The following is an 11,984-nucleotide window of genomic DNA, read 5'->3' as shown; positions in this document are numbered from 1 at the left end:
TGGAAAGAACCCCCGTCCTCTCCCCGAAGGGTAAGTGCGTCCCCTGAGTTGCTCCTGCAGCAAGCCCAGCAAGCAGAAGGTCACCGCAACATTTTGTGTGAAATTGCATTTTGGCACATCCCCCGTCAACAGCAGCCGAACCCTTGGAATCTTCCGCTCACCTCCTTTCGAAACATTTTCGAGCCTCATCTTACCTCGATTGCACCTCAATCGGGAGTATTCTTTTTTCCCACTCGACCGCCGCGATAGAATTGCCTTCATCTTCTAATTATCGATCGCATCTATCCATTCATTTCCCTCTTCCCGACTCCGTGATCCGCCATGTCTTCTCCTGCTGTACGTCTCTGCTACACCTCCTTTCCGTAACCTGCTTCCAGCTGGTCTCGCGAGCTTCACCCACCGCCCCCATCTCGTGTCGCATGCGCCATTGTATCTCCTCCTCACCATCTACTGACCGATACTGACCTTGTTCGTCTCAATAGAAGATGATCCGCCGGAAGAAGAATGTCAAGAAGGGTATCCAGTTCTGCTTGATGGTCTGCGGAGCATCAGGGACTGGTAAGTGCTATCATCGCCCTGTCAATGGCATACTATGCATCTTGACATGGTAGAGAAAAGCTTGCTGATGGCGTCCTCGCTCCCTTTGCAGGTAGAACCACTTTCGTGAACACGCTCTGCGGCAAGTCCGTTCTTGCTCACAAGGAATCTGACGACGCAAACGCCGCACACATCGAGGAAGGCGTCAAGATCAAGCCCATCACAGTTGGTATGGATACATAGAGATCTCGATTGGAAATGGAAAGTCACTGACGGTTTGCAACAGAGCTTGAGCTCGACGAGGAGGGAACTCGTATCTCGCTGACCATTGTTGACACCCCGGGCTTCGGAGACCAAGTTGACAACGAGGCCAGGTATGCGTTCCCAGCTGCATCGCCTTTGATCCGAACCTTACTGATGCCTTTCATCCTGCAGCTTTTCAGAGATTGTTGGGTACCTTGAGAGACAATACGATGATATTCTGGCCGAGGAGTCCCGTATCAAGCGTAACCCCCGCTTCAGGGACAACCGTGTTCACGCCCTTCTCTACTTTATCACCCCAACCGGTCACGGGTAAGTCGAAGCTCCATAGCTTGTCCGTAAAAAAACATACGCTGATCTGCCATGTAGCCTCCGCGAGCTTGACATTGAGCTCATGAAGCGTCTTGCACCCCGTGTCAACGTCATCCCCGTCATCGGCCGCGCCGACTCCCTCACGCCCGCCGAGCTTGCTGAGTCGAAGAAGCTGGTTATGGAGGATATCGAGCACTACCGGATCCCCGTTTACAACTTCCCGTATGACATCGAGGAGGATGACGAGGACACCGTCGAGGAAAACGCTGAGCTGCGGGGCCTCATGCCATTCGCTATTGTCGGATCGGAGGACATCGTTGAGATTGGTGGTCGCAAAGTCCGCGCTCGTCAGTATCCTTGGGGTGTGGTTGAGGTTGACAACCCGCGCCACTCCGATTTCTTGGCTATTCGCTCTGCCCTGCTACACAGCCATCTTGCCGACTTGAAGGAGATTACCCACGACTTCTTGTACGAGAACTACCGTACCGAGAAGCTTAGCAAGAGCGTTGAGGGTGGTGCTGGAGTGTAAGTTGCTACCCATTTCTGTTGCTTGAATGTTGGTACGCAGAACTGACTCTGAAATTTTCATAGTGACTCGTCCATGAACCCTGAGGACCTCGCATCCCAGTCCGTCCGTCTCAAGGAGGAGCAGCTTCGTCGTGAGGAGGAGAAGCTTCGCGAGATTGAGGTCAAGGTGCAGCGTGAGATCAACGAGAAGCGACAGGAGCTTCTTGCCCGCGAGTCCCAGCTGCGTGAGATCGAGGCCCGCATGCAACGAGAAGCTGCCGCCGCCGCCGCTCAGCAACAGCAGCTTAACAGCCACGCTGAGGCGAACGGCGAGCACGACGGCAACTAAGCGGCACGCATGCTGCGCCACTGATTATATGCCTTATCTACGGCCATTGTACCGATACTGGAAAAGTACGACCCAAGGTCCCTGCACCCCAGGCGTTTGGACTTGTTACGAGTTGTTGTTGAAGTCGAGATATATTCCCCCGCTGCTACTGCTTTTTCTACTTGAACGAAATCGATCCTCTGGAAGAGCACATGAATTGCGACGAAAAGAACATAGTTACCCCCGGAAAAGTCAGCTTGAGGGCTAATGTCTGGCACAAAAAGGGGGGCGCCAAAGAGGAGTCGGTGGAGGAATTCCGAGAAGAGAAAATCCCTGGAACGTGTCATAGGCTTCTTTTTACTGGCCGTTGGTTGTAGCTTGTGTCAAGCCCCCTTTCTCACGCCTCTTTTTTTCCTTATTTCTATTAGTGAACTTCTAATGCAGATATCACCTAAATTCGACGCTTCTACCACCGGGCTATGTGTTTTCGCGTGACCGTTGTGTAGTTATCGAGTCTTACCCATAATCCTACCCTCGAGATTCACACCGGATGAGACTTTGTGTTAGGCCTCTGGTTGCAAGACAGAAGCCCGCTTCATCAACTGTCGTTTTCTAACGAACTCATGACCCAGAGCTGACATTGTGGCGTAGCATTTCTCCATCACGTAGTGGCATATCTTGACTGGGGAAATCATTCATGTTTATTTAAACTCCTAATTAGATGTACAAGCAACGCAGAAACTCCCGTGAATCTCATAATCATCCCTAGCCTAAAACAAGCTTCCCGGAGAAGCCAGAAGATATACCAATTCGTGATCCATCACAAACCCGTCCCATCAATCAACTTCCCAGTCAATGCTGCAGATCGCACTTCACCGACACAACATTTCCCATGTCCTCAGCTCCTCACGACCATCCCACTCTCCTCACGTAAGCCCCTTAGTTGTTCTGCTGGCTGTTCAGGATGCGCAGGATGGCGAGGAACAGGTTGATGATGTCGAGGTACAGGCTGACGGCGGCGGCGATCTCCTCCTCGACGTGGTGCTTGCGCAGGACGAGCTGGGTGTCGACGAGGATGTAGGCGCTAAAGATGAGGGCGGCGGCGCCGCCGTAGATGAGCTCGCCGGTGCTGCTGTAGGGGAGGAAGGCGGCCATGAAGCCGAAGAGGATCAGCGCCCACAGCCCGCCGAACAGGTAGGGCATCCACGAGGTGAAGTCGTACTTTGTCTGGCAGGCGAACAGGGTCAGGAAGACGAAGATGCCGGCGGTCAGGACGACGGCGTTGAGCACGATCTGCGTCTGGTAGAAGGAGACGATCACGGAGATGGTGTACGCCTCGAGGAGGGTGAAGCCGGAGAGGAAGATCAGGTTGGTCGGGTAGGAGTGGCGTTTCCAGAAGGTCAGGATCATAAAAGCCAGGGAACCGAAGAGCTGGAGGAGAGGAACAAGTCAGCATGTATGTCACCAGCTATGATTGCGATAATAGCAGTTGGGAGGAAGGTGAAGTGTCACTTACCGAAACCCAGACGAGTGCCGGATGGCCTTGGATCCAACTCTTGTAGTCATCGCTGAAGAAGCTGAGGGCGCTCACGGCAGCCGTAGCAATGAGCTGGACAGTCAGGATGGTGTAAACCTTGCGAACAAATTGGTTGCGGATGTCGATGGTGGCTTCAGCTACAGAGCCGCCGAACTGTAGTTATTTTAGTCAGCCAAGTCATCCTATGTAATACAGCCTCTGCGACGCTCAATAGACCCGCTTACCTTGAAATCATCGGGCACATTGTCCTCGCTGCTTCGTGGAGCTCCAAAGAGGCGCTCCTGGTCGTCGGCAGCACTGGGTTCCTGGTATGCGGGTGGCGCCTGGCTGTAGGTGGCGGCCTCGGGATCCTCCTGAGGAGCGGCAGTATACTTAGCGTTGGACATCTTTGCTGGCGTACGTAGGAAGTCGTAGGGCGCTGAGGTTGACGATGTTTCTGTTCAGGGGAAGCGCAGGTGTTTATACCGGTAGGACACGGAGGAAACAGGTCGAAGGCGCAAAGAAAGCAGTCGAATCATAGAACACCTGACTGGGTGAGGATGTCGGCGGATGGATGAGCACATCACCGAGAGAGCATGTGGGGAAGGTGGAGCCCAGGCAAACGTATGCTGCGCCACCAGAGCAGTAAACTCACATCCGGTCACCTGACTGGGTTCGTGGCTTGAGTCTCTTCAACACACTCTTCATATTAATTCCAGGACTGTTAACAAGGCGGTGGTGGTCTGTATGGTTAAACATATTAAAGTTGACAACTGGAAGACATTGCGATCATATCAGATGTATTGATTAAATAGCGTTTGTTAGGATAGTGCTCCAATTGCCTAAGGAGAGTCTCCTAGAGGTTCACCTAGAAAAGTGAAGAGAAGTTTTGAGCAGACAACCAATACACTATTACAAGTGCCCTCCCACTCATACACATCTCGCTATACTATCAGCTCTCTTCTGGATCTACCCGGATTGCTATACTGGCAGATGCTCAAAGCTTAATTTGTATTAGCGTTCTCCTGCTGGTGGTTCAGCATCTTTTGTCAGTAAGCGGTCTAATGCAGTCTGTTGTCGGTGTTCGTGTGTTTGTGTGTTTCTTTTGAGACTTCGGCTTGGGGGGTCGAATTGAAAAAACGGTCAGTAGCATTGTTTGTAGCATGCCGTTACAATGATGCCCCTTTCCAGCCGGGTGCTTTTTGACTATTCAGTTTTTGACAGTTAGCGACATGTTTTGCATGCGTGATCTGGCCGAGCATGTGGTGAAAGAACTGCAGAAGTGTGGGCGACATGTTTCATTTGAGGACTTTGATTGGTTTGTTTGCTGGGATGCGATATTCTTTGCAGGTAACGTTAGCAACTGACCCAAAGAGTTCCCCTCCTTGTCCAACTGTGTCTTGTCACCAGTCTCCAGCCTCGCAGTCTGCAACCCGCGGGGCACCGAGCCAGGCCAGCACAGAGTCACAGACACTTCAGAATGGACATGGACGGGGCAGTCAGATGCTGAAGATCCAGACCGCGTTCAGTTTCCCGCCCGCGCTCTTGGCCTGTTTTTGGTCAACTCTCATACTGGTATTGACGTACATCAGAGTGGCTTGGCTCGCTTGAGTCTCCTACTGCCGCGCTTTTGGCGGTCTAGCGCTGAAAAAAGAGAGGAGATACTATGCAGTACAATGGAATATGGATAGCTTGGTTGCATGTTGCATGGTGGAGTGAGGGGAACTTGCCGTGTGCGTACTCTATGTGTCTCTGACTCTCTGGCCCCATATGCACGGAGCCTCTCTTTCTCTGTTTCTCTCTCTTTTAAACAGACAAGATACAAGGACAAGTATTACGTGTTCTTATTTACAACCAATTATATGCTGTCGATGACTTGACTTGGTTTATTGCGCCCGTTTCTACCCCTTCTATATTGTATCTATTCACGGCATTCAAGGAGTGCTGGAGATACACGGAGTGCTCCATCCAGCATCCAGCCCTCAGCAAAAAAGAAGCTGAGACTGTTGAGTCCCCAAGACCAAAGCAAGCAAGGGGAACAGCAGGTCACAAGCTAAAGTGGCAGATCCCTGCCTCCACTGACCTTCCCCGCCATCTCGATTCGCTGTAGGAGAACCCTGGAAAAGCCCCTAAACCACACCGCCTTTGCCATCCCGTCCGTTCGGCTGCTGCGTGTTGTACCTTTGGAGGTATTCTTGCTTGGCTTTTACTGACACTACTACGCAGTACGCACTGCAAACTACCTGGAGCGGGCGCTGGGACGGAACCAAGCCCACAGTCCACAGTCCACAGGGTGACCCACCCCAGATCAATCTCAACCTGCCCATCACCTCGAAAAAGGGACCGAGCAGACCTCAGGCAAGATTGGGACTTGGGACCTTCTTCTTTTCTGCTTCACAACTCTCTCCGCAGTCGCTCGTTTGTCTCTCCAGTCCAGGAGACCAGTCGCGCCCTCGAGGTCGTCTTTGTTTCAGCCCTAGAATCTAGAACAACGAGCTTGAGCTTTCCTTCGGTGCACCGCTGAAACACCCTCGGCCCCCGGCGATATCTACCTACTTCACAATACCAAAAGTCGAACGGTCGCAATCTCCTCCCCCTCTCCTCCTTGGCGGCCAGCCTGCCTCTCTCCCTCGCTTTTCCTCTCTGTCGACGACGTCGCCGACGATTAAACCCCCCTCGCAGCTTCCAATTGACGGACATATCGGCGGTTTGCAGGCGAACATGGCCAGCTCCAGCAGCGATGGCGGCGTGAATTACACCAATCAAAGAGCTCAGAATGCGTCTCCTAGACCGGCCGCGCACCGGCAGTATTCCAGCAAGAAGGAGTCGATGAACGGCCCTCTGTACATGCAGACAGCCAACAACACAGTCCTCGTCCGCCGTCTAAAACGAAAGGGCGATGGCCCCATGAAGCAATTGGCTCGGTGGTTCATTGAGAATCAGATCGGTATGCTCTTCCTCTGACCTTTAATCCATGGGGCATGTCTGCCCAGATTTATCACATCTCGCATGCCTGACTGGGAGGACATTCCACGGCATCTCCTGTACCACCAACTTGGTTTCAGCCCCAACACATGGATTAATTGCCATTTGAATTGTCGCAGGTCCTCGCGCTAACTATCGACGTCCCCAGGCTTTTGCTTCAACATTCTCGCCCTTCTGTTCTGCACACACTTCCTCCTGCCCAAGGCTCAGTCGCATACCGTCAAGTATTTCACATTGTCCTACTACCACGCAGACACGGGCAAATATGGCATTGGCAGCGATGATGGCTACTTCATCGCCTTCTTCATTGTCCTTCTCACCGGCCTGAGGGCTGTCACCATGGAGTACATGTTCGCTCCCCTCGCGAAGAGATGGGGCATCTCCAAGAAGAAAGAGGTCACCCGGTTCAGTGAGCAGGCATGGAACATTGTCTGGTACGGAGGTTCATCCGCACTTGGGGTTGTAAGTTCAGCGCTCCAGAGCACCGGGATGGGGTGTCATTGCCCGCATAGTGCTATCTGCTAACACTGCACTTCAGTATCTCTACTACACTTCGCCATACTGGTTGAATATGAAGGAGCTTTGGACCGATTGGCCGAACAGGGAGCTTGGTGGTCTTATGAAGGCCTACCTGCTGTGGGAGTTGGTGTACTACACGCAGCAGTGCCTCATTCTCAACATTGAGGAGCGGCGCAAGGACCATTGGCAGATGTTCTCGCACCACCTCATCACCATTGTTCTGATCTACGGCTCATACCGCTTTGGACACACCCGCGTCGGGAATGTCATCCTGGTGCTCATGGATACCGTTGACGTGGTCCTTGTTGTACGTCATCTATTGGTCCCCTATTCCCATTTGGATTATACACTAACAAACACGTCCTAAGGTCGCCAAGTGCACCAAATACCTCGGCTTCACCAGAGTGTGCGATGCCCTCTTCGGGCTGTTCATGCTCTCGTGGTTCGTGAACCGCCACATCATCTACAACCTGATCTGCTGGTCGGTGTGGGAGGACACCCCGAAGATCATGCCCACCGGCTGCTTCAGGGGCGCCTACAACAACCTGACCGGGCCCTTCGAGATCCCCGAGGGCACACGCTCCTACCTGAGCGAGGCGATCCGGCGCTCCGACGGCCTGCTCTGCTACGACGACAAGGTCATGAAGGGCTTCCTCGCCTGCCTCGTCTCCCTGCAGCTGATCATGATCGTCTGGTTCTTCATGATCGTCAAGGTCGCCGTGCGCGTCATCAACGGCACCGGCGCCGACGACGTCCGCAGCGACGACGAGGCGGGCGACTCGGAGGACGAGGAGGAGTTCATCTACGAGGAGGCGCAGCCGCTCGAGGAGGAGGTCGGCGTCGAGGAGATCGACCTGAAGAACTGGGAGCGGAGGACCGGCGTCAAGAGGCAGGCGTCGACCAGCGGCGTCAGCCTGCCGGGCCACAGCGACCGCAAGGAGTTGCTCGGGCGCATTGGATGCGAGAAACAGGTCGAGTGAGCGCAGCGCAGTGTAGCCTCGAGGCCTCTTGGGTCACTTGGTGTTTCGCTAGCTCCCCCCTCAGGAGGGCGGGCATTTCGCACCACTTTAGATCTACAGAATTGGCGTCTCGTACGAGGAAATTCGGGAACGGTGCTGCAGGAGACACATCCACATACACGAGACCCCGATAGAAGGGGGGATGGCGCGACCTCAGCGACTGGCCCGTTACCCAAAAAGTTTTGATGCGGCCCTTCGTCTGAGGCCGAGACGGTTGAGACCAGAGGGAGAGCACGGCCAAGAATCCTCGATAGAGTGCGCCTTCTCATCGAATAGCAGAGGCCATATCTTATTTAGAGGTCATCTTCATGGGTTGTTTTTTCTTTGTTTCTATAGACGGGGATATCGGGAACAGCATAATACCCCCTTAGATCGGAATCGTCGATCAGGGCTATAAATACACGGAGTTTCCTCCATCGACAGAGTATGACAGAAGTGAAAACGAAGACTTGCCCATACAATTGCTACTTGGTGACTGGTTAGCAGAGCTCATGATATGAATGACAAGTCAGTCTTGTAGGTGCACGGACTGAGGTTCCACTAAGGTTATGAGATGGCTTTATCATTGATTTTTTTATATTAGGTGTAATTAGTCTTCTTTGACCAAGGTTGCTTAAGATGCTCCCAATCTCCTCGTGAGAAAGCCCTCCGCTGATTTGGCTCAAGCTCCAACTATTATAACGTCCAAAGGTATCATCAACATGGTAATAGGGCTCGCTTCAGAAATAAAAAGAACATCTACCAAATCGTTCAACACCCGCTTGCAACATTAGTATTTGAATAGAGCTGCCGTATCAGCGAAGCCAGCAACATTGTCCTCATAGACGGCGACATCTGCGCCTTCTCGCGTGATCATCGAAACACTGCCAATTGTGTCAAGATTGTAGATCTCTACACCTTGAGCACCCTGGACCGAGACAATACGGGCCTGGCAAACCTCCCCGTTGCCTTGGGCGCTACAGTCCGTGGAATAATTGTTGAAGAAGCTGTAGTGGCCGGCACCGAAGGCTTTGATATTCTTGCTGTTGATGATGCGCAAGCCCCATGCCATCTCGCAAGGGGCAGTCTCATTAGTCCCCCCAATGGTATGACCATTAACATTCGCGCAGTCGCCAGCGAAGTCTGGATCGTACAATTCGGCGTTGACAGTGGTGAATGGAATAGGAGCAGGCGGGTTAGGTTGATAGTAGGGAGACTCTGTCTGAATCTGGGTCATGAACACATTTGCGGTGTTGACAAATTGGTACTGGTACAAAACGTGATGCTCAACCCCTGTGCCAAGTAGCCAGAGGGGACCGGCGGTCGACTCTACTAGCAGACCTCGTCCGGCAAAAAGGGAGATCTGGGTGTTGTTCCAGTCTTCAATGTCATGACTAGAGCGATTTTAGCACATATTCTCCATCCGCCCTTTCCACGTGTAAACATAGTTTGGTAGACTTACTCGGCGACCCAGAGCCAATTGTTCTCCATGTACAAATTACCAGCACTTGAGGTAATGTGCATACTCATATAGGCGCAAATGCAGTTCGGGTTCACATAATCCTGCCTCTGGGGCGTCTTCAAACACTGTGCAACCTGCAAATCGGAGCCGGCAAAGCCACCAACTCTGACATGGACATCCCACATGCCTGAAGGGTAATTTCCAGTGCCGCATTTGGTGCCGCGTGGCGTTGCGAGATTATATTCGATCAGAACCGCACCGGCAGTGGCACCTTGCGTCGAGACTATCATGTCACTCCATTCAATCCGGCCTTCATCACCCGCCTTGCCAACTTGCACAACGGGGTAAGGAGAGTCTATGTTGGAGAATTTTGACCCAGCGCCCATGATGACAGACGATAGAGCTTCGCCAACAATGCGAGTGTTGGGCGGGATAAAAATGGTATCAGTGACTTTGTAATAGCCAGCGTCCACGAAAGCAACGACGCCGCTGTCATAGCCATCAGATGCGGCCTGGAACAGAGCATTGAGTGCTGCGGTATCATCGGTCTGTCCATCTCCCCTCGCCCCCTGTGATCGTGCCGATAAGAACGACTCTACGGGCGTCTTCTCATACTGTGGCTTCGACTGCTCATAATATTTGTTGCCCAGCAGGAGAGTCGTCGGAACAGGGAAATAATCGATATTCGAGCCTTGGAAGAAGGTGGGGCCATCTGGCACATACACATTGCCCTTGAGGCGATTTAGTAAACCAGATGTGACCGCAAGGCATTAGCTGACTCACCATAACATAGCCTCTTTGAATTATAGAGCCACCGCTGTTCCCTTCGATAATAACACCGTCAATTCCCTGGTAGACTGTCCCCACATTCTTGAAGATCACATTTTCCATTACAAAAGAGCCTTGACCAGGCAGACGTGTGGTGTCAGGATCACGGCCAGTAACGACACCGACAGTGGTGTCAATCATAAGGCTGTCTAGAAGGGTAACAGACCCAACAGTAGTGGCGCTCATGTTGATTCCAACTCGACAGTTGACCACATTGATAGTCTTATAAGTCCATCCCCAGTCCCACAGCTACAAGTCATGTGTTATCGAGGCACCGAGACTCGTCTTGGTCAAACTGGACTTACCTGCAAGATAGCAGTATCCGCATTGTAAAATGTCAGGTTGCGCGCCGTGTACTGTTGGTTGCCGAATTGGGCACCATACTGACCGCCGTAGAAGACGAGGTCGCCAATGAAACCACCGCTGCCCTCCTCCATAAATATTCCTGTATGCCCATTGCCAAGCTTGAATACACAATTCTGAATTGTGGTTGCCTGTGACGACGGCCAATGAAGGGCAGTAGCCTTGCCAGGCATACTCGTGGTGTCAAGGACAAGATTACGAATTTGGCGGAAGAAAACGTTCGTGGCCTGGTAGGCAAGAGCCCCTGAGGACTGGTACTGATCAGCATCCACTAGGCCCAGCCTGCCCTCTGCGGGAAAGGACGGGGAGCCTTTGATGACGGGCATTGCAGTAGGGTCGCCGATTAATTGTGTGTAATAGAACTGGAGAATCGAGTCCGAGACGATGTATGTTCTTTATAAATTTGTCAGACGTTGTTGTGGCTTTGTACAAGTATCCAGTACGCAACACTTACCCGGCAGGAAAGTAAACCACGGCAGGCGTCGTTGTTGAACCTTTGCAGGTGCCCATAGCACAGCGGTTTCCTTGGCTAATGGCCGCATTGATGGCAGCAGTATCGTCGGTAACTACCAGCCAGGAGCACATCAGTCAAACAGGTCCAGATCGATTGTACCAGTCTCTACGAGCATACCTCCATCTCCTTTTGCACCAAAATCCTTCACGTTTCGGAAGACGGTGTAACTCGCGTCGGTGTTGAATGGAGACAGTCCTTGGTGTGCGATATCTCCCATCCAGAAGGCAGCAGCTGTGTGGACGGCCGAGGCCACTCCCAGAAGAAGGGCCGGGGCATGCATGTCGACGATGATTGATCGAGTGACGAGACTGAAAGAGAACAGGAAGAAGAACCAGAAGGAACTTGGAACGAGATGGGACTGAATATCAGAAAATGGCAGTAATGAGTGACAGGGAGTACCCCGAGGTGAAGGAGAGACTCGAGACAGGGACGAGAAACGGAGAATATTAGGAGGGCCACATGGAAAACGTCACAAAAGGGAGGGAACCCAGCAACTAGACTGGTGATGGTCCTGAAAGGGAATGCAGAAGGGAGCATGTATGGAATCTTCAACTCTGGGGAGCCAGAGCAGATATACTAAGACTCGCCCCCGCAAATACCTGAAGAGAGGAATTGGGAAGCAACGATGAGCAGGTGTGCCGGCGTGCCTTCCCCAGAGTGTTCCTGACATGCATGGATCCATTGGGTCAAGTTCAAGCCATCCCGAACGAATGAGGTAGGCACGACAGAACGTGCGCAAATAATACCTACTTCGAGGTCTCTGAATACCGTGGACAGCACCTCGTCCCAGCCCCAAGACCCAACGCACCTCACCGCAGGGTCTTGAGAGATCGGCGCCAGAAACACACATCCAT

General features: G+C 52.5%; 4 protein-coding genes across 4 annotated transcripts; 2 read left to right on the top strand and 2 right to left on the bottom strand.

The window, feature by feature from the left end:
- Positions 1 to 321: 321 nt before the first annotated feature.
- Positions 322 to 1,966, top strand: UCRPA7_4814 (putative cell division control protein 11 protein; the record flags this gene model as incomplete). The annotated part of the gene is made up of 7 exons (XM_007917365.1): positions 322 to 336; positions 483 to 558; positions 614 to 766; positions 824 to 911; positions 973 to 1,110; positions 1,168 to 1,635; positions 1,702 to 1,966. 7 exons carry the CDS (start codon positions 322 to 324, stop codon positions 1,964 to 1,966), a joined length of 1,203 nt encoding a protein of 400 aa, XP_007915556.1.
- A 918-nt stretch (positions 1,967 to 2,884) lies between these two features.
- UCRPA7_4813 (putative transmembrane bax inhibitor motif-containing protein) lies at positions 2,885 to 3,868 on the bottom strand (the record flags this gene model as incomplete). The annotated part of the gene is made up of 3 exons (XM_007917364.1): positions 2,885 to 3,376; positions 3,462 to 3,635; positions 3,707 to 3,868. 3 exons carry the CDS (start codon positions 3,866 to 3,868, stop codon positions 2,885 to 2,887), a joined length of 828 nt encoding a protein of 275 aa, XP_007915555.1.
- A 2,422-nt stretch (positions 3,869 to 6,290) lies between these two features.
- On the top strand, positions 6,291 to 7,945 carry UCRPA7_4812 (putative longevity-assurance protein; the record flags this gene model as incomplete). The annotated part of the gene is made up of 4 exons (XM_007917363.1): positions 6,291 to 6,408; positions 6,595 to 6,908; positions 6,985 to 7,272; positions 7,334 to 7,945. The coding sequence occupies 4 exons, from the start codon at positions 6,291 to 6,293 to the stop codon at positions 7,943 to 7,945; spliced, it is 1,332 nt and encodes a 443-aa protein (XP_007915554.1).
- Positions 7,946 to 8,753: 808 nt separating this feature from the next.
- On the bottom strand, positions 8,754 to 11,410 carry UCRPA7_4811 (putative glucan -beta-glucosidase protein; the record flags this gene model as incomplete). Its single annotated transcript, XM_007917362.1, has 6 exons — positions 8,754 to 9,357; positions 9,426 to 10,156; positions 10,209 to 10,502; positions 10,559 to 11,009; positions 11,071 to 11,182; positions 11,248 to 11,410. 6 exons carry the CDS (start codon positions 11,408 to 11,410, stop codon positions 8,754 to 8,756), a joined length of 2,355 nt encoding a protein of 784 aa, XP_007915553.1.
- Positions 11,411 to 11,984: the final 574 nt, after the last annotated feature.

Source organism: Phaeoacremonium minimum (assembly GCF_000392275.1).
Source record: "Phaeoacremonium minimum UCRPA7 unplaced genomic scaffold PA7_03_scaffold_371, whole genome shotgun sequence".
NCBI classification, from domain to species: Eukaryota; Fungi; Ascomycota; class Sordariomycetes; order Togniniales; family Togniniaceae; genus Phaeoacremonium; species Phaeoacremonium minimum.
The sequence above is the reverse complement of the archived record's forward strand: the minus strand, read 5'-3'. Positions and strand labels throughout refer to the sequence as shown.